Source organism: Hordeum vulgare, chromosome 1H (assembly GCF_904849725.1).
Source record: "Hordeum vulgare subsp. vulgare chromosome 1H, MorexV3_pseudomolecules_assembly, whole genome shotgun sequence".
Taxonomy (NCBI): domain Eukaryota; kingdom Viridiplantae; phylum Streptophyta; class Magnoliopsida; order Poales; family Poaceae; genus Hordeum; species Hordeum vulgare.
The window spans coordinates 458,478,708-458,499,292 of NC_058518.1; the positions used below are offsets into that span (position 1 = coordinate 458,478,708).

At 44.1% G+C, this 20,585-nt stretch overlaps 2 protein-coding genes across 2 annotated transcripts; one reads left to right on the forward strand and one right to left on the reverse strand.

The window, feature by feature from the left end:
• Positions 1 to 9,387: 9,387 nt before the first annotated feature.
• Positions 9,388 to 14,858, forward strand: LOC123445057 (dual specificity tyrosine-phosphorylation-regulated kinase mbk-1-like). The gene is made up of 8 exons (XM_045121986.1): positions 9,388 to 9,798; positions 10,037 to 10,621; positions 10,986 to 11,286; positions 11,378 to 11,657; positions 11,991 to 12,098; positions 12,418 to 12,696; positions 13,283 to 13,426; positions 14,388 to 14,858. The coding sequence occupies exons 1-8, from the start codon at positions 9,534 to 9,536 to the stop codon at positions 14,562 to 14,564; spliced, it is 2,139 nt and encodes a 712-aa protein (XP_044977921.1). The 5' UTR covers positions 9,388 to 9,533; the 3' UTR covers positions 14,565 to 14,858.
• A 453-nt stretch (positions 14,859 to 15,311) lies between these two features.
• On the reverse strand, positions 15,312 to 17,908 carry LOC123445067 (CTD nuclear envelope phosphatase 1 homolog). The gene is made up of 6 exons (XM_045121997.1): positions 17,514 to 17,908; positions 17,028 to 17,156; positions 16,804 to 16,924; positions 16,651 to 16,732; positions 15,792 to 15,945; positions 15,312 to 15,702 (listed from the first exon to the last, which is right to left on the reverse strand). Exons 1-6 carry the CDS (start codon positions 17,793 to 17,795, stop codon positions 15,568 to 15,570), a joined length of 903 nt encoding a protein of 300 aa, XP_044977932.1. The 5' UTR covers positions 17,796 to 17,908; the 3' UTR covers positions 15,312 to 15,567.
• Between the last annotated feature and the right edge of the window lie 2,677 nt (positions 17,909 to 20,585).

The following is a 20,585-nucleotide window of genomic DNA, read 5'->3' on the forward strand; positions in this document are numbered from 1 at the left end:
TCTAGGAGTTTCGTGGCTTCTCCTAACGTGATTTCCATGAATGTTCCACCTGAGGCGGAGTCCAAGATATTTCTAGAAGCGAAATTCAAGCCAGTGTAGAAGATTTGTATAATCATCCAAAGACTCAAGCCATGAGCGGGACAATTTCTAATCATCAATTTCATTATCTCCCAAGATTGTGCAACGTGTTCATGATCAAGTTGCTTAAAATTCATGATATCATTACAGAGAGAGATAATCTTAGCCGGCGAAAAATACTTGGAAATATAAGCATCTTTGCACTTATCCCAAGAATCGATATTATTTTTGGGCAAAGATGAAAACCAAGTTTTTGCTCGATCTCGCAATGAGAAAGGAAAAGGCTTCAATTTAATCACATCATTATCCACATCTTTCTTCTTTTGCATATCGCAAAGCTCTATGAAGGTATTAAGATGGGATGCAGCATCTTCACTAGGAAGGCCGGAAAATTGCTCTTTCATAACAAGATTCAGCAAAGCGGCATTGATTTCGTATGACTCCGCACTAGTGGCGGGAGAAATCGGAGTACTAATAAAATCATTATTATTAGTATTCGAGAAGTCACAAAGTTTCGTGTTTTCAGTCATGGTGACTTCGGCAAGCAAGCAAGCACACAAGCGAACAAAGAGCAAGCGAGAAAAAGGGCGAACGAAAAGGTGAACGAAAAAGGCAAATTGGTGAAGTGGGGGAGAGGAAAACGAGAGGCAACTGGCAAACAAAGTAAATGCAGGAGATGAGTTTGCGACACTTACTTGGATGAGTTCTTGACTTGATCCTCCCCGGCAACGGCGCCAGAAATCCTTCTGCTACGTCGACAGAAACCTTCTGTCGTCTCTTGAGCTTGCGTTGGTTTTCCGTTGAAGAGGAAAGGGTGATGCAGCACAGGAGCAGTAAGTATTTCCCTCAGTTTGAGAACCAAGGTATCAATCCAGTAGGAGAATCTCCTCAAGTCCAGAGTACCTGCACAAACACAAAGAGCTTGCACCCAACGCTATAAAGGGATTGTCAATCCCTTCAAGATTGATTGCAAAGTGAGATCTGAAGGCGGAAAGTGCAACGAAGAAAAAGTGTAAGGCTGAAAATATGGTGTGGAGTAGACCCGGGGGCCATAGTGTTCACTAGAGGCTTCTCTCAAAATAGCAAATATTACGGTGGGTGAACAAATTACTGTCGAGCAATTGATAGAACCGCGCAAAGTCATGACGATATCTAAGGCAATGATCATACATATAGGCATCACGTCCGAGACAAGGAGATCGATACTTTCTGCATCTACTACTATTACTCCACACATCATCCGCTATCCAGCATACATCTAGTGTATTGAGTTCATGACGAACAGAGTAACGCCTTAAGCAAGATGACATGATGTAGAGGGATAAACTCAAACCAATGATGAAAATCCCATCTTTTTACCCTTGATGGCAACAACATGATGTGTGCCTCGATACCCCTTCTGTCACTGGGTGAGGTCACAGCACGATATGAACCCAAAACCAAGCACTTCTCTCATTGCAAGAATCATAGATCTAATTGGCCAAACAAAACCCACAACTCGAAGAGAATTACAAGGATATGAAATCATGCATAAGAGAGATCGGAAGAAACTCAAATAAGATTAATAGATAATCTGATCATAAATCCACAATTCATCGGATCTCGACAAACACACCGCAAAAGAAGATTACATCGGATAGATCTCCATGAAGATCATGGAGAACTTTGTATTGAAGATCCAAGAGAGACAAGAAGCCATCTAGCTACTAGCTATGGACCCGTAGGTCTATGGTGAACTACTCACGCATCATCGGAGAGGTCATGGTGTTGATGAACAAGCCCTCCATATCCGAATCCCCCCTCCGGCAGGGCACCAGAATGTGCCCCAGATGGGATCTTGCGGAGACAGAAGCTTGCGGCAGCGGAAAAGTACTTTCGATGATCTCCTGATTTTTTTTGGAATTTTAGGGAATTTATAGGCGAAAGACCTAGGGCAGAGGAGGCCCAAGGATCCCACAAGCCTGGGAGGCGCGAGCCCCCCTGGCCGCGACTAGTGGGCTTGTGGGGTCCCTGGTGGCCCCCTGCCCTGATTCTCAGGCTTCCCGATCTTTTTCTGTTTCGGAAATAATCATTTTGGCAGTTTTGTTCCATTTGGACTCCATTTAAAATCCTCCTCTGAAAGGGGTCAAAAACATGGAAAAAATAGAAACTGGCACTTGGCACTGAGTTAATAAGTTAGTCCCCAGAAATATATAAAAGGCATACAAAACATCCAAAGTTTGACAACATAATAGCATGAAACCATCAAAAATTATAGATACGTTGGAGACGTATCAGGGCAATGCACGGTACCGAAGAGGCTAGCAAAATATGGATGATGGAAGTGCCAACAATCGAATACTCACATTAGTCCGAAGAACTCATACACTTATTATTGGTAACTCTCTATCTAGTTAGGAAATTCACAAAGAGACAAGTACCCCGAGGAGGAGTGTTTGGGGGTTTGGTTATCCTTGCGCATCCTCAACTAATTTTTAGTTTTTGAAAAACACACAGATTTCCCAAAATATGACACCTATCACTAATAGGCTCAAGCTCTTGACACCAATAGTCCAAACATTACTCAAATGAATACCTCAAAACTATTGCAAGTTACTACTATACTTAAATAGCAACCTCAATTACCTACTCATGCAAGACGCACAACTCAGTGCAACAAGTCAACTCTCTAAACAAGATAAGCATGATAACTCAAGAGAGTTCCAAAAGCAACCTAAATAATAGCTCTTAAAAAGATATAGCATGAAAACTAAGAGCTAGGCATGACAGTAGCTACGAAAAGATAAAGAACACACAAAAAAGATAAGCATGAAAACGTATGTTGTGTTCTAGAGTGGAATGGAGCGTGTTTCTCTCTCAAACAAGGTAGGCTAGGTTCCGACTTGTTATGAACAGCAAGCAAGACTAAAACAAACTAAAAAGTAAAGAGTGGGACGCTCCAAGCATAGCACATAACATATGAAGTGATAAAAATATAGCATGGAGATGGACGAACTGATGATTGTTGATAGAGAAGGGGATGCACGGGGGCATCCCCAAGCTTAGACGCTTGAGTCTCCTTGAATATTTATTGGGGGTGCATGGGGACATCCCCAAGCTTGAGTGCTTGACACTCCTGGATCTTCTTTCATCATCTTCCATCGCATACTTGAAAACTCTCTTCATACGAAACTCATCATAAGCCGATTAGAGTGGTTAGTACCCATGATAAAATAATTTATTACCTACTGGAGATAATGATTTTCATGAAAAGCTGCTGTTTCTCATGATTGCCCAAAGGTTTTTTCAAAGTAAAAGCAAGCTTAAGATTTGCAAAATGATGAAAACGCAAAATATGGCAGAATCTGTGAAAAATAGAACAACAGGTAGTAAATATTTTTTTCGGGGTACTTCTGCAACTCAAATAAGAAAAATCAGAACAGATGCCAGAAATAAAATTATATAGAGCATGCTGTCAAAAAATTCAGATAAAAAAGATGATCTGGTGATTTTTGGCGATTTTTTCTGTCAAGCGGACAGAATCTGTATCTAGACATCATGTCACAACTTTTGAACTTTCTTGCAATCGGAGGATAAAACTTGGCACAAAGCTTGAAAATAAAGATACAATGATGTTTCTATAGTAGTAACAAGCATCAAGACCACTAAAACTGAAAGTAAAATCAAATTGGGTTACCTCCCAACAAGCGCTTTCTTTTATGCCTTTGAGCTAGGCATGATGCAAAAAAGATCAAGTTGTATCAATTGAACCATCACAAAGATCATCAAAAAGCTCTTCAATAATATAACTAGTCTTAAGAGGACTATCAAAGAGAGGCTTAGTGTCAACACTTCTAGGAACAAAAGCAAAGGTAGTAAGACCAATTGGAATTTCATTTCTAATTCTATTTAAGAGAGGTATCTCTTCCAAGGTCTTCACAATTTCAACACCCCTAGCAATAGGTATATTTGTTTTGGGTTGAGGAACCTTGGGTACGTTAATGAACCTAGGCCCCTTCCTTGCGGGGGTTTCTACCTGTTTAGTCTTGATGGAGGATATAGTAGTTCCTAAAGTTTCAAAAATATCCTTGATCTTATCAATCCTAGAAGGATCCATATCATGGGATTTAAGGGTCTCCAAAATTTTATAAATGTTGTGCATGGAGCTATCAAGTCTATTTAAGTTCCCTTGAATCCTATGATCTACTTCATTTATTTTACCCATGCTTGGCATATCTAGCTCTATCTTCTCAAGTTTACTCATAATGTGAGCTAAAGTGATATCATCCTTTATGTCAACAGTAGGTGGGATTCCGACTAGATTTTCCATAACGTTAAGAGCCTCCCAACCGGGAGCTTCCAAGAAACCCCCTCCGATTGCTTTGTCTAGAACAAACCTATGCCAAGAAGTAATACCAACATAAAGTTTTCTAAGAAAAATAGTGGTGGATTGCTTCTTGGTGGCTCTATCTTGAGAATTTTTAATTCTACACCACGCATATTTCAAACTTTCTCCAACCCTTCATTTAAAGGTGAGAATCTCTCCTTCGGGTGCAACACTAGAGGCAAAGGACTTAGACATACCGACAAAACAAAGCAAAGTAACTAATTTTTTTGTGGTTTTTGGTATAAGACTGTAAGGCAAAAACTAGAAAGCAAACTAACAAGACTAAAAAGCAAAGGTAAAAGATAGCGTGCAACTCCCCTATCTTGAAGACTGGAGTACCCGGCAACGGCGCCAGAAAACTTGCTTGATGACGAGATGATGTATATACTTCTCGCTCCTCGTTGGTTACCCCAAGTGGAAGGTTGAGATGTAGTCAGCAGCAAGTTTCCCTTACACGGAGACTGTAAGGTTTATCGAACCAGGAGGACTCCTAGGATCAACAAGTAGGTGTCTCCCATCCTGGCGCTAGCAGAAGACGTGGACCTGCACACACACAAATAACTTTGCTCCCAACGAGTACAGAGAGGTTGTCAATCTCTCCGGCCTTGTAGTTTGCAAAGGATCGAAACACAAGCGGAAATAGTAATAGTGATTGCAACGAGAAAGTAAATGAAAGCAGTAAATGATGGAGGTGTAAGAAATGGTGGTGATATGGACCGGAGTCACATGATGTTCACTAGTGATGTCTCTCTCCCAAAAGATGATAAACAACTAAGCTTGGGTAAACAAATTACAGCTGGGCAATTGACAGAATTATGCACCGCAATGCTAATTATGCTAATTGAAAGTTAGAGGCTCAATAGTAAAGGGCAGTACACCAAGACAAGTAGACCATTTATTCATCAACATGTACTTACTAATCATCCACCTTGAGATATCTATCCAGAACATCTTGCTGGTATTAAGTTGCGAGCCCCACCCAAAGTGTAAACTCAAAGCAACGGACAACTGCATTAACGAACTATGCATAAGGTAAACAATCCTTGCAACCGTGGTCACAAGCACCGTTGTTTTATCCCTGGTGGCAACAACACATCCCCTAGTCTCATGTTTCTGTCACTCAAGCTAGACATCAAGGGGTATGAACCCACAATCATGCATAACGCTCCCTCTTGGAGTTGCAATCTACTACTCGGCCAAAGCAATACAAAGCAACGGAGAACGTGCATGAATCACTAAATAAAATAATATAAAAGGATAATCAAATATATAACTCATAATAATCTAAACATAATCTCATAATCCATCGGATCCCAACAAACCGAGCATAGCAACAGCAGGGAAATTACATAGGTGCCTTGATCATGTAGGGCAACTCACAAGGACTAATCATGGAAGCACAAGATTTGAGAGAAGACATCACATAGCTACTGGTCACGGACTCATGGTCCAATGAGGACTACTCACGACACGTCCGAGAAGCGTCCATGGCGGTGGAGAAGCTCTCGGAGGTCAATCCTCCCTCGGACAGGGTGCCGGGAAGAGGTCTCCTGACGCTACCGATCTCGGAAGCACTGCAGCGGTGGAACGATGGAGAAATTTGCGATTCTGGATCCCGTATAGGGTTTTCCTCGACGAGGGGTAAATATAGGCGAAAGGAGGGCACCAGAGGGCGTGGCCCCCACCCAGGCGGTCTCTTGGCACGGCCTAGGCGTGGGTCACGCCCACATATCGCTTGGGCGGCCCCTGGCCCCCTCTGCCCCCCTTTCGTGCTTCGTGAAGCTTCTGGTACGCTGATTTTTATATATTTTTCTCATGATTTTTGGGGCTCCGGAAAATTGGGTAAAAGCCCCTGCAAAAAAAGACACCAGCAGACAGAAACTGGCACTGGGTGCACTGAGTTAGTAGGTTAGTCCAAATATGTGTACAAAGATATAAAAGTGTAGCAAAACATATAACAATGTCACCCAAAAGATCATGGAACAAGTAGAAATAATAGATACGTTTGGGATATATCACCACTCTTCAGCTCGCATACTTCCAAGCAGTCTCTAATGCACTCATCTGAACTTCAGACCGCAAGGTCCTTGGCAGGTGCTCGTGCTGCCATAGTGCCTCAATGTAATCGCCACAAACCAACCAAGACTCACGCGAGTTAGCCCGTAGCCTACATAAATGATCCCACATGTGGTGTCTGTTCTCCGCACGAGGCTCCTCATAGACAAAGGTGCCTCTCCAAGACATACCGAAACCACCATCCAGCACCATGACATCAATAAACCAGGGGCATGATTCTAGAACTGTCACAAGCCAACGACTTGTCCGAAAAGAGTGCCAAGCCGTCGCTTCTACCATCACTACTTACGCCATGGAAGCCTTTCAGACCAAGTCTCCAACGCAACTTCGCAACTTTCACAGAAACTTGCCTAGTCTCACATAGAAAGACTAATTTGGGGTCATTGGCCTTTGAGAGGGCCAAGACCTCACGAACTGTCCGACGCCCCCCCCCCCCCCCCCCAGCAGTTCAAAGATAGGATATTCATTGCGTCCGACGGTCCTCCCCGAGGGAGGCCGCCGATATCTCATTATTGTCACTTCCTTTTGAGAGTTTTACTCGCTTGCTGCTTGAAGAGCTGACCGTCATCGAGTTTGTCTCCCTAAGATCCTTCTCACTGTCATCGGTGATGGCCAGTAAAGCTTTCGGGGTATTAGGAATGTCCAAAGTTGCATCCCTAGCGTTGTCCATATTCATCCCCTTCCTTGCGTCTCTATCCACCTCTATCCTAACTCGAGGATTCTTCAATGGACTTGTTGCCCTGGATCCGTCGGAGCAACGGGACTCCCATTCTTCTCTGTCACGCGAGGGCCATTTGCTCTGCTAGGGTTTGGTTCAGATCGTGATCTGTTAGGGCCATCGGCATACAACTAGTCCCCAAACTTCAGCTTCTTTTCATCATGAACACCCAAACCACACTCCTTATGCTCATGTCCAATTAGGCCACAAAACTTACAAAACCGAGCTAACTTTTCATAACGAACCAGATAAACCTATCGTTCTCTAGCACGAACAATGCTCACAAACTTAGTAAGGGGTTGTTGGATGTCATGGTTCACCCTCACCCTTACATAGTCACCACGGATGTTGCCGTTCACACGCATCTCCAGAATTTCGCTAGCATCTTTTAGAAGTTTCTCAACAATTTCCTTCTTGCAATAAGGATCCGGTAGCTTGTGTATCTGGAGCCAGATAGGCATATGATCGACCACGACATCCTCTGCTTTGCTAAAACCACCATACGAGCATAGTAGCACCGCCATGTTACGAAACAACCATGGGCCTTGCAGCATTATGCGTTCCCAATCATCCAAGCATGATGCATGGACACCGAATCTGGCCGGAATTTCACCCTTTGCGCTGGGTTCCATGTCGCCATCATATCCTTGTAGAAGGCAGCTTAAGAGAAGTTCTTATCAGTGTGAACCCTAGAAAGGGCTAGCCACCTATCACTTTCCTTGATACGTGGATCGTCTTCGCCAATCTCCACACTTATTGGTGTGCTGCCAGGACCAGCGAGGGACGTCGATCTGGCCAGACTCCGAGAGGTAGGACTCTGGGACGATCGGATCGCCTCAGAGGAAGGAAACCCTAAGCGTATTAACTGAATAGTATTATTTAATTTGGCTTGAACAAAACACATTGCACATTCATTTCTTATGCGCATGGAAAAGAAAGTTAAAAATGGCCTGATTAGTACAATAAACGAATCGCGCGGTAAGCATGATAGGTAAAACAAAAGCATATTGAAAACAATACCATTGTATATTACTCTCTCCGTTTATAAATATAAGTTATTTTAGAAATTTCATTAATGGACCATGTACGGAGCAAAATGAATGAATCTACACTCTAAAACATATCTACATGCATCTATATGTAGTCTTTTAGTGAACCTGTATAAAGACTTATATTTAAGAAATGAGGAAATAGTAAAAAATGCCATGATATTTAAATAGATAGCCCGTCCCCGAACTACTACCATGACAACGAAAGTCTCCAGTGCGACGTCGTTTTTACTGGACGGTACGCCTAACCAGACGAGAGTAAAAAAAGACGCACCTGCCATGTTTTCCAGGTGGTATTTTTTTTGACGGGGATGTTTCATCAGGTGGTAAACAAACATTCATCAGGTTTTGCATTTGCGCTGCCCTCTACTGTAGCCCTTCCATTCCTTCCATCGCACAAAACCCACGCGCCCCCACTAGGGGCTAGCTAGCCCGTAACGCTCGTCCACCAAACCGAAGAGAAAAATCGCGCGCAATTATGCAGCAGCAGCATCGTTCATTGATCCATTCGTTCAGCGACCAGCCAGTGCACGATCGCACGGCCGCCGCTCCGGCGTGGTACTACCATACCATCGCACAGCCCGGCGAGGACGCAACGCAATTATGCTCTCGGCTGCTCGCTAAAGCCGGAGCAGGTGCGGTTCCGACGGTGGGGCCGCGGGGTTCGGGAAAGGGTAGCGCGAAGGGAATGAAGGAAGGCCGACCTGCCGGCCCTACCACGGCAGGCAGGCAGATCTGACGTCGTTGCCGCTGGACGCTGGTAGATCGGCCGATCCGCCGTGTCCGTCACGAGCGAAGGAGGAGCGCAGAGGATCCGGATCGGCGGAGGGGGGCGGGGCGGGGGCGGGGGGCGTCCAGCGCAACAGCGACTGACAATAATGACGGCACCCGCGCCCTCCACGTCGGATCGCGGGGTGCAGCGCCACCCACCGCGGCGCCCATCGTCGACAGCGGCGCCCGGGCCGACGCCGACATCGACACGCTGGCCCGCGGGCCCCACCCGTCAGCGGCCCGGCCCGGGGCCCGCCCCCCCTGAGGAGGCGCTGTCGTGTGTGCGGCCGAGTTGGTTGGTTGGATCCCGTGCGGCCTCCCCTCGCTCCTGCCAGTGCTTTGCTTCGCTCTCGTCGCGTGCCGCGGAACCGGCTCTCGCCTCGCCTCGCTTCGCTTGGCTTCAAATGGTGGTGCTGGCGGCGGCGCGGGGTCAGCGGCGGGCGCACGTGTGAGGGAGGGAGTGGGTTCTCTGGCCATGGCGCGTGGCGCGGAGGAGGCCCTCGGCGTCGCGGGGCTGGGGTTCCCCGCCGACGCCGCCCACGGCCTCGCGCTCCGGAACGGCGTCCTCGCGGGGAGGGGAGGCGACGAATCCACCGACTCCGACGACCCCCGGCTCCCGCCGCTGCGGCTCGGCGCCTCCTACTCCGCCTCCGACGGGGCCGGCCGCGCGCTCGCCAGCCCTGGCTCCAGCTCCTCCTCCTCCTCCGACGCCTTCCTCAGCACGACCTCCACGCCATCAGGTACTGCCTGCGTGCCTGCGTCGCACACCCACCCCAATGCGTTGAACACCCCTAGTCCTCGGCGCGCGCGGCCTCCCGAGAGCGGGGCGTGTGATTGACCGATGCTGCGAATCTCGATCTCCGCGCGCCACTGGGTCTGGGAGACGCATGCTTCAACCTCGCGTCTGTGCCTTTGCTCGAGTTCTGATCCGAGTTTTGTCGCTTCTGTTTCGGTTTGTCTGTTTTGCTTGGAGATCAGGCCTGCTGAATCCGTACGGGGCATGGTCGCCGACGCGCGCGCCGTCGGAGGCGTCGGAGTTCGGCACGGCGCGCGAGTACGACACCACCGACCTCTTCTTCGGCGAGAACTGGCTCTACGACGACCTCCTGTTCCACCGCGAGCCGGAGATCAGCGGTAATAGCGGCGACGGCGACGAGGAGGACAAGTTCATTGTTGGCCACGACGTCGCCGACAGCAGCCGGCTCCACTTGCACAGAAAGGGCAGTGCAGAGACTGGTGGGTGCGCCGAGGTGTATACGTCACCGCCCTGCAGCTGCTGCCACGGGGAAACGGAGCATAGGAATGGTCGGGAGTCCGTGAAGGATTCTTGGTCTGCTGTGTACGGCAGGTATCAGATCATGGATGACCTGACGGAGGTGCTGGATGAGTGCGGCGCGGACGCGCTTCAGTTCAGGCGCAATGCCAATGACGATGCCACGCACAAGGTCGGTCCATTAGTTGATTCCAGGAGTGGAGATAACCAGGATTTTGATCTAAGTGCGCTGGAGAAGGAGCTTCAGATGCTCAGTCCGTACTTGTCTGAAAACACGGATGCTGCTAACAGTAAGTGCTTCTGCCCCCTTTCATATTCCTCAGGATCATTTGGCACGTTTCACAGAATTGTTTATAACAGGCTTAAAAGGATTCACTCGGTGTCGTTGTATTTGGATTGTTTTCTGAAGAGATTATGTTTTGTACTAGCACCTGACTGTCGAAATTCTGGAACAGTAGTATGTGCTTGAATTATGAACCCAAAACAAACTTGAATTATGATGTAATTTTGCTGGTTAATCTGGTGTAGTTTTTCTGGTTGATCCTGATTTGCGTACCTTTGTAATGCCAAAATTCATTACTCATATGAAGTGGATTTATTTATTTTTGCTTGTGGACTGGTTGGTTCCATTCTGATTTTATTTATCTTTTTCAGACCATAAGTTTGACCATGACTTCAGAGTAAATGATGGACTAGATATTGACATTATAACAGATGACAAAATTGTCGATGACAAAGAATTTCTAAAGAATAGTTACAGCGTGCATCCTTTTCCTGAGATTGGTAATCCTGAAGATATTTATGAGATGGAAGACTTCGGGCCAGCAGATACAAATGTTCAAAATACTACTCATAAAACTGCCGAAGGTCCGAAAACGGATATGGATCTTGCAAGCGATATTTTTCATCAAGAATATGAGGAATTTGAGCTGAGGGTTTTCCACCGGAAGAACAGGTTTACTATCCAATTCCTTTTCTATTTATTTCTGCTGCCAAATAATTATTTGAATATACTCCTATGCTCATGTGATAGGCTTTTCCTGCAGGACTGGTTTTGAGGAAAACAAAGATTTCCCTATTGTGGTAGATTCAGTTGTTGCCGGAAGATATCGCATCACTGAATATCTTGGTTCCGCTGCATTCAGCAGGGTCGTACAGGCACATGATCTTCGCACGGGAATGGATGTCTGCCTTAAAATAATTAAAAACGACAAGGATTTCTTTGACCAGAGTTTGGATGAGATAAAGCTCCTTAAGTTTGTAAATAAACATGATCCGGCAGATGCACATCATATATTGCGCCTTTATGATTTTTTCTACTATCAGGTATTGATATGGCCTCATGGAGATACAAATCGTTGGCTTGCTTTTTACACCATACCTTACAATGAAGAGTCAAATTGCTTAAAAAAAAGCGATATATGCTTCCAAGTCTTAGCTCCACAGTGCTTAGAAGCTTTGGTGTATTTGCATGATTTAGATATAGTTCACTGTGATCATATTCTTCCACTATACCTTTCCTGAAGTCTCCTGTTTCAGTATGAGCTGTTCTTTTTATGCAAGATGTGTGATTCAGTTATTGGCCTGTTAAATATTAATCCTGGCATTTTTATTTCATTTTTGATGTCGTATAATGCTGACAGCTGAAACAATCAACAGGAACATCTTTTCATTGTCACCGAATTACTACGGGCAAATCTATATGAATTTCAAAAGTATAACCAGGAGTCCAGTGATGAGGTCTACTTTTCATTGCCCAGAATACAGGTACCTGATTATTACTTCCTTTTTTCTGAGAGCATCTCTGTCTGTTCTTCTACCAAAGCGCTCTCTGTAACCTTTTTGCACATCTTCTGATTTTATTAATGATGTAATCACTTGCAATTAGTGGCACCATATCAAAGCATTTACAGCTGACCTTGTATACTGTAGCTTTAAAGGAAGATATTTATGTTTCGGTCCTTTTGTTCCACTTTTCTCTGTGTGATATTTCTGGGAAGTCTGGAATGTACTTTAAGTATAATTAGTTATTTCTTGAAAATATAAAAATACCTACTGAAACAGGAGATCTTCCCTTCATTTTCAGGCTATAGCTCGACAGTGCCTAGAAGCTTTGGTGTATTTGCATGATTTAAATATAGTTCATTGTGACCTGAAACCAGAGAACATCCTTATGAAGAGCTACAGCAGATGTGAAGTCAAGGTTATTGATCTTGGAAGCAGTTGCTTCTTGACAGATAACTTAAGCCTATACGTCCAGTCACGTTCTTACCGTGCTCCTGAGATTATTTTGGGTCTTCCATATGATCAGAGGATTGACATTTGGTCTCTTGGATGTATATTCGCTGAACTGTACTCTGGTGAAGTAAGTTTACCAGTCGACTTATAAATTTCCATCTGTTTGGTTTATATGACATCTGTGAGGCACATCGATATACATTTTATCTACAACTAAATGAATATTGGTCCAGTTCAATCTCGAAAAAGAAATGTCCTGTTGGGGCTAGTGTTTGGTGCTTGTTTAACCACTCACTTCATTCCAAGAAGACTGCAAGTCTGCAACATGCTTGAATGCTATAGCTCTTCCGCCCTTCACAGGTTGAGTAGGACCTGTTTTGTGGTCTTAAGTTGAACCAGGAGAGTTAATTCTAAAACGCATGACCATATATTTCTGTAGAATACTACAGTCTAAGCAAAGAAGAACCTTCTAGTAACATTGCACATACGACAGGACTATCTGTTGATCTGGCATGAATTGAAGATAATGCGTCTATATTCTTTGTTTAAAAAACTAGAAAAATAAAAACAGAGCATTATCGCACCCTCCAGAGTAAAGTTGAGGAGTTAATGTGATGTCTGGTACTGGTAGAATCACATCTATCTGTATCTAATAGTCATGTTCTTCTATTTCTAGAGAAGTAGAGACTGAGGATGCTGGCTACATGTTACAGGTGCTCTTTCCTAATGAATCGGTGTCAACGATTCTTGCTCGGATAATTGGAACAATTGGCCCAATTGACACACAGATGCTTGCGTTGGGACAGGAGACTCAAAAGTACTTTACAGAAGAACATGACCTTTTCCACAAGAACGAGGTACAGACTTGTTTACATTTTTCGGTCTGTTCCCGTCTCTTAAAAAAATCATAAGTTCCATCACGCACACTTCCAAGTGTATTTAAGAAAACCAATATTATTTTTACTTTCTTAATCCAATATTTGTTTGATGGCGATGTGCATGACATACTATCAACCTAATTTAGTTTGCATGCACACGTCAGTTAAATGGATGTTATGAGCTGTTTTCCATTGTAATTCTTGGATTTCTTCATGTCATTTGAAAAAAAACTAGTCTCTGTTTTAGGGACCTCTTTGTGTCATGCAACTGACAGTATTGTGCACAAGTATGCTGCCATAAAAGATTATTTACAGTGCAGTTTTTATTTTAAATTTTGTTGTGCTGTACACTTGAAAAAATATCATGCCATATACAGCATCTTGAGTTGTGAAGAAATGAAGTCAACAACTGAAATGCTTTGCACAAGTAACATTACCAATAACAACAACATACTAGTTGGAAAAACTGTTGCCTTCTGTTACTGAAGGATTGTGTTTTAGTAGTTGCCCGATGTGTTCTTTGCAAGGGATATGGTTTGCAGTTGTTCAATTAAGTGGTTTCATGGTGTACCCGTGTGGCCATGTTTTGTTGGTTTTTACTTCTTTGGGGTCTGGTTCTCTCGTGTACATCAAGTATGTCAATTTGTTGAACACCATCCTTGGACATAATCTTGAGAAACAAACTTCTTTGTCATCACTGCAAAGATCTTTCCACAAGGATTTCAGTTGTTCTATGGCACTTCTACTGGTATTACCACCATAGTTAAAAAAGGCGCACCTAGGCTCTAGGCAATACATTGTGTTTTGGTCGGAAAAGCGCAAGTCGGTGGCAAAATGCGCAATTAATGCCTAACACTTTAAAAAAAACTTTGATCACCACACAAGTGTTATTTAGAACATGGCATTCATTTTTCCAACTTCATTTCTCTTCCTATTCTAGGAGACGGGTCAGCTGGAGTATTTGATACCAGAGAAATCCTCCTTGCGGCGCCACTTGCGATGCTCGGACTCCAAGTTTGTTGATTTCCTGTCCTGCCTGCTGCAAATCAACCCCAGAAAGAGACCGACAGCCAGGGAAGCATTGCGGCATCGATGGTTTTCACACAAGTATCGTTGAGCTGCCAATCAAAGACCATTCTTCACATGGAGGGGACATTTTCACAGTTCCTCAGCTCATGAAACAACATGTTTTCTTCTTCCTTTAGCAACTGGGTTTTTGTTCGTGTGGCCTTCTTTTTTGCCAGGCAATCCTTGGCCTGCTTTGCTAGGTGAATCCATACCTTCTCATGCATGTAAATATGAGAAAAGGTTCCTGCCTGTACAGCTGGCGTTTACTCTGATGTACCTTTTTAAAATACTACTCTGATGTAATCCTAGTTCATAATATAGCAAATCAAGTTTGGTTTGAGCAGTGTGATGGCCCATCTTTTGCATTTTGAGCTTGTTTCGGATGGGGTACGGGTTTGGAGGGCTTTTGATATTTGGTCAAATTTGAGTTAAATGGTGAAGCTCCAAAAATAGACCCCACATCCTCATTTCACCTAATTAATCAAAATGTAAACCCAATAGTTGAGTTCAAGTTTTAATAGGCGCAGGCTTAGTTGCCGTGCGGCTAAGCTCCTGCTAGACTGGACAGAAGCAGGATAACAACTCAACTCAACTACTCAAGCATACAGGGGGAGGTTTACAGACATGTGAAGTGAGTTTTGCAATAAAGTTACTCCATGTAAAAGCGGAATAAGAGGCATCGTAACTTCAACAAGGGACTTTTGTCACAAATGTGCATAGAGGTGCTAGGTATTCATTGATGTAGAACCCTGACCAAAGCCTTGCAGATCTTTACTCCCTCGTACACGTTAAACCATCAGTAAGGTTGTCTGAACTTTCAGCAACCAAAAAGTGCTATACAATGATAAATTAAGGTTCATTACAGAAAAAAATGTCTGCCAGAGCTATATTACATCTTTCTTCTCTGCGGGCACGGTTACTCCATGTTGAACAATTGCTCGTATGGAAGGACCTAAACGAATAGAACTGTACAAGTAATACCCCCGAGAAGCACAGCTAGCTTTTGAGCTTTCACCTTTTAATCCAATTCAGTTGCAGAGTTGCTGCATAACTTACATTGCCTGGTCAATTTGTGGGATCCCATTACTTTGGAACCACTCCGGCATATGAAACGCGTCGCGCAGTGCTGGTCTAACATCGTTTTGAAGAGAAAGGTGCTTGAGAAGCGGAAAGATCACTCTCATAAGCTAAAATGTTTCAAACATAATTGAATCAATAACACCATAGATTTTAAGTTCAAAACCAAAGAAGGATTTTATCAACAGTACCACTTTACCTGATCATCCATGGGCTGTCCAGCTGAAAACGTATGGCACGGTATCCCATTCAACGGCTGCAGTAGGAAACTATATGGATTGTTATCGACAAGTACAACTCTACGGAAATCTTTGGACAAACAAGAGAGATCCTTTACGTGGTCTCTGTATTCCCTGAAATTGTGAGCATGCCAGCATTAGAAAATTGAACCAACTCAACTAATGCAGCAGAAAGCTTGATTTCATGACAGGAGCATGAACAGACTAAGATCAACATATCCAAGTTGGCAGGAACATATGGTACAATAACCGGTTTCTCATAAAGTGGACAAAAACAAGATAACATCAGGCAAAGATACTATAAAACAAAAAATAATACCAGGAGTGCTTGTGTCGGGAAACGGTCCAGTGCAAATGTGCCCCATAGATCTGGTTTCAATCTATTCTACAAGAAAGAAGAAAACTCTACCAACCAGGACTAACCCTTGCTGGCATTTTTCTAAGAAACTGATTCTGAAAGAAGATATGGTTTCAATCGTTTCTGAAAAAAAGAGAGACATGGTTTCAATCTTGGATATGCACATACTGGAGGTGTACCTCCAATTTGCACAACATAATAATAAGGGTGGATAGAAGTGGTAGATGACACCAAATCAAAAGAAATACACAAATTCCACTAGCATGAACGGAATGCCACCGTGTTTTGGTGTACCTTGTACAAGCACTTGCGATATTTAATTTACTACTACTTGCAAAGGCCTCCCACTAAAATCAATCAGGGTCGCACTTAACTAGTTCCACATGAATTATCCTCTATATGAAGTCAGGAACAAAGAGTCCCTTATTTACAGCTTATAGAGATGTTGATGACAAACTTACGTAGTAACAGTTGATGGTCTGTAGAGACGGCGATAGAATCTATTGTGAGCATCTATCCTGTCAATCAATGGCTTTGCATATCCTGGGGAAAGCGCAGATCAGTTAGATACAGGGATTTGATGGAGAGCAATACGAATGTTCGACAGGACAAACCTTCCAAACCAGCAGTGAAGAGTATAAGATCGGCAAATTCACTAGTTTTCTGCAAAAACTCGTGCAAACCAGGACGCTCGAAGACAGTTACATGATTCACCCTCTGTCTGCCTTTGGCATCCTTTTACACCAAGAAATAGAAATCCCCATAAGTACCTTCTTGAGAAAGTGAGAACTTAACAACAGTATCATAGGAAAAGGGGGGAAGATGGCCGCATGCTTGCCTTGTCGGATGATATGCACTCCATGTCAAAGCAATGCAACCCTGCTTCGACCGCCTGGGTGCGCACGGTGGCAGGAAGGCTCGATGACTCGTATGCACAGACTAATGTTTCATCCAAGTCCAGCACTACCTGAAGATACAGCCCCCAAATTATTTAAGCATCATGCAGTTAGAAAGGAAGCTCACTGAACTGAAGAAGACTTGATATCTAAACAACAAATAAACAAAACATGTATAGCCTAATTAAGATAGACATAGTGCTAATCTGTTAACCATGCCTAGGAAATCATACTACTCAGATAGACATAGTGCTCTGTTGCTCAACACTCCTGCCTGCACACAGCAATCCAGTTCTAGGAACCACAGCTGGTTTAGCTGCAGTTAACCACTAACTCATAAACCCCAACCACCACGAATCCACGACGATACCTACCATAGCAAACTACTGTAGTACTATCCTTTGGCGCGGCAACATATGGGTCCGTACCGTGAGCCGTCCAGGTGGGGGAGACAGGGGCGGCAAGTCGTCGGAGTCGGAGGGGGCCTTGGAGGGGAGCTGCACGAAGGCCACCGCGGGGGCGGCGGAGAGGAGGGGGTGGCGGAGGCCGAGGGACCTGAGGAGCTTGGCCAGGGAGGAGGGCGTGCCGCGGATGGCCCGGAGAAGGACCTGCAGGAGGAGCCCGAGCCACCCTACCACCGCCCGCCACGCCGCCTGCCCCCGGTGCTGCGCCGCCGGCATCGGCGAGTAGACCTCGGTCGCCGCCGCCATGCCCGCGGTCGCCGGAGACGGGGGCTATGAGATATTGAGATAATGCTGGGGCGGAATGGAGGCGGAGGCGGAGACCGGGCGGGAGGAGCAGTGGAGGAAGCAATCATAAGGGCGCGCCGGTCGTCGGTCGTCGTGGGCGATGAGGAAGGGTGAAATTTGTGATAGGACGGCCCAGTTAACAAGACAGCCCAGTAATATCAGCCCGCTTGTGTTCTAAAATTGTATTAAAACTTGTGTTCTAAAAAAGGTATTACTAGTCTCAGAGTTGATCAATGTGGATAACAGAACATGGGATGAGCAATTGATCAATGAGTTGTTTTGGCCTATTGATGCTCAGCGCATTCTTAGTACTCCCCTGGCTTTGGGAATGTTGGAGGACTTTGTATCGTGACATCACAATGGGATCTTTTCGGTTAGATTGGCATATGACGTTGGGTGGGAATACCAAATGGACAAAAGTTGAGAATGATCAACTTTTTATAAAACTCAAGTGCTAAGGCCCTATTTGAAACCATAATAGATTATAATAATTTGAATTATGAAGATAGATTATATAATCAGGTTTATAAAAATAATCCACGTGGATATATTTAGAGGTCAGATTATATAAACTGTAATCTAGATTTTTACATTGCACAATGACTTGTCTGTCATGTGCACGCGTTGAGGAGAAAAAAGGAGGAGGATGACGATGGGAGAAATTAATAATTACCTTCAACTTTACAAGGATAATGGATCATTAGTAATCCATGATCTGATTTTATCTGGGATAGAGTAGATTGTCAGTTTTTAATAATTTGTCCATCTAGTTTTTATAATCTACAATATAATATGACCTGTTTGAAGACATACAGATTATAAAAACTGAATTATCATAATCTGAATGGTTTCAAACAGGACCTAACCTCGCGTGGAGAATTATTTAGAGGGACCGACTATAGATTAATCGACCGGAAACAAAATTTATGTAAGTTGACTGACCATAAATTGTCTGTATCGATTTGCTCTGCCTGCTGGATGGATCGACGAGAGTCCATCATAGATGTGCAATAGCTGTAACCAGTCCTTGCCCACTCTGTGAATTTTTGTACTATAGTACTCCTCCGTATTAAAATAAATGTCTTAACTTTGCATTAGGTCTAATACAAAATTGTATTAAGTTTAAGATATTTAATTTTAGAACGGAGGGAGTATAATTTACACACATATTATAACTTACATGTATACGTTTCTAAGAAAGAACGAATTAGTGACACTTACGTTACACTTAAAAATGAAAAATAAAATAAAAATATACTAACAAAATTTACAAAAAATGCAGACTTTTATAATATGCAAGTATAAATATATAATAGTGAAATTTTCACCAAATTTTTCATTCTAAGAAGGAATAAATTAGTGCATTGGCATGACCCCTAAAGAAGAAAGAAAATAAAATTAAAACTATAACAATCAAAATAATTAGGTCTTTTAAGAAATAATAAGTTAATAGCATTAATATTACATTTGCAAACGGAATAAAATGAAACAATAACTAAAGAAAAATCAAAATAAATGAAAATTAAATGCAAACATAGACATCATCTAAGGTTTTCTTTGCCGAAGCCTAAAACAGTTAGCTGTGTGCACAAGCTGGGCATCTAGGGACTAGTATATGGAAAGATAGACGGTTCTAGCTACAAAGAGCTCACTGGCAAAAGCAAATGTACAATAATTACTAGGCTATAAGTCCATTAACAAAACTTACTAACTCCAAAAGCAGAGTACGCCTAAAACTGAAAGCCCGAAATAGAACAGAACACAGAATGGAAAAATAACACAAATCTAGGAGTAGGAATCAAAATGATGGGCCGAAATTTGAAATTTAGACGACTTGCATTTAGCTAAAGTGTTAATTAGAAGTTGCGCATGTCTACAAAGATCAAAGTGCACATGGGAAGAGCTTTGCTTGGTGTATAACAGAGCATCTACAACCATAGTTTACAGATCTGGGTCCTCAAACGCCTGTAGACATGTCCAGACGCGTCCGCGGGTACTGAGCGACCAGTCCTTAAATTTGCTCGTCCACATCTGATTCTCTCATATTTGATCTTTTAGATCCAATACAAAACATGCAAAAGAAAATCCTACATACTAGGTACCATCCTAGTTTTTGTCTTAAGGAGATGTCCTCTAGCTCATCCTTGTCGACGAGCATCAGCGTCGCGTCCGCCGCAGCCCGCGCCGCCTCCATCTCTTGCCGACGAAGACGTCTGGCCTCAGTAGCCGACTCTGAGCGGATGGAGTTCAGGATGGCCTGCAGCTCCGCCGGAAGATCCACGTCCCCAACGTCCCCCACATCCAGCGTCGGCGCCTCCTCCTCCTCCCTCACATCCTTCGCTGGCTCCTGCTCCTCCTCCTTTTCCTCCTGCTCCAAATCCTCTTTAGGATCTAGAGGTAGTCTAAAAGACTAATGGAAGGCTTATGAAGGCCCCCATAATGTTTTAGTGCACCATGGGCTAGTCACATGGACATGGCCCAAGTGGGGAGCCGACTGGACTGAAAGCTCATTAGCGGTGCTAGCACCCACGGACCAGAAGCTCATGTAGGGTCCATTCCCATCCCTTTGCCTTGAGGGAAAGTAGGGGGGCTAGGGTTTGGGTGCCCTGCCGCCCCCTTGGTTGAGTAACCCTTCTCCAAGACGGCCCTTTCCCGACCTCTTCTAAATAGAGGGGATGAGGCAACCTCCCAACACATCTCCGTGTGCCCATGGTTGCACCCTCCCTCCCCTCTCTCTCTTCCAGGATTCCA

What these genes read in the sequence shown, in the direction of transcription:
- LOC123445057 (XM_045121986.1), top strand. Translation starts at nt 9,534, where the DNA reads ATGGCGCGTGGCGCGGAGGAGGCCCTCGGCGTCGCGGGGCTGGGGTTC. An exon ending in AAACACGGATGCTGCTAACA is followed by an intron (nt 10,622 to 10,985) that starts GTAAGTGCTTCT and finishes TATCTTTTTCAG; the next exon opens with ACCATAAGTTTGACCATGAC. An exon ending in ACCTTTTCCACAAGAACGAG is followed by an intron (nt 13,427 to 14,387) that starts GTACAGACTTGT and finishes TTCCTATTCTAG; the next exon opens with GAGACGGGTCAGCTGGAGTA.
- LOC123445067 (XM_045121997.1), bottom strand. Translation starts at nt 17,795, where the DNA reads ATGGCGGCGGCGACCGAGGTCTACTCGCCGATGCCGGCGGCGCAGCAC. An exon ending in AGTGCATATCATCCGACAAG is followed by an intron (nt 16,925 to 17,027) that starts GCAAGCATGCGG and finishes TTGGTGTAAAAG; the next exon opens with GATGCCAAAGGCAGACAGAG. An exon ending in CTTCACTGCTGGTTTGGAAG is followed by an intron (nt 16,733 to 16,803) that starts GTTTGTCCTGTC and finishes CGCTTTCCCCAG; the next exon opens with GATATGCAAAGCCATTGATT.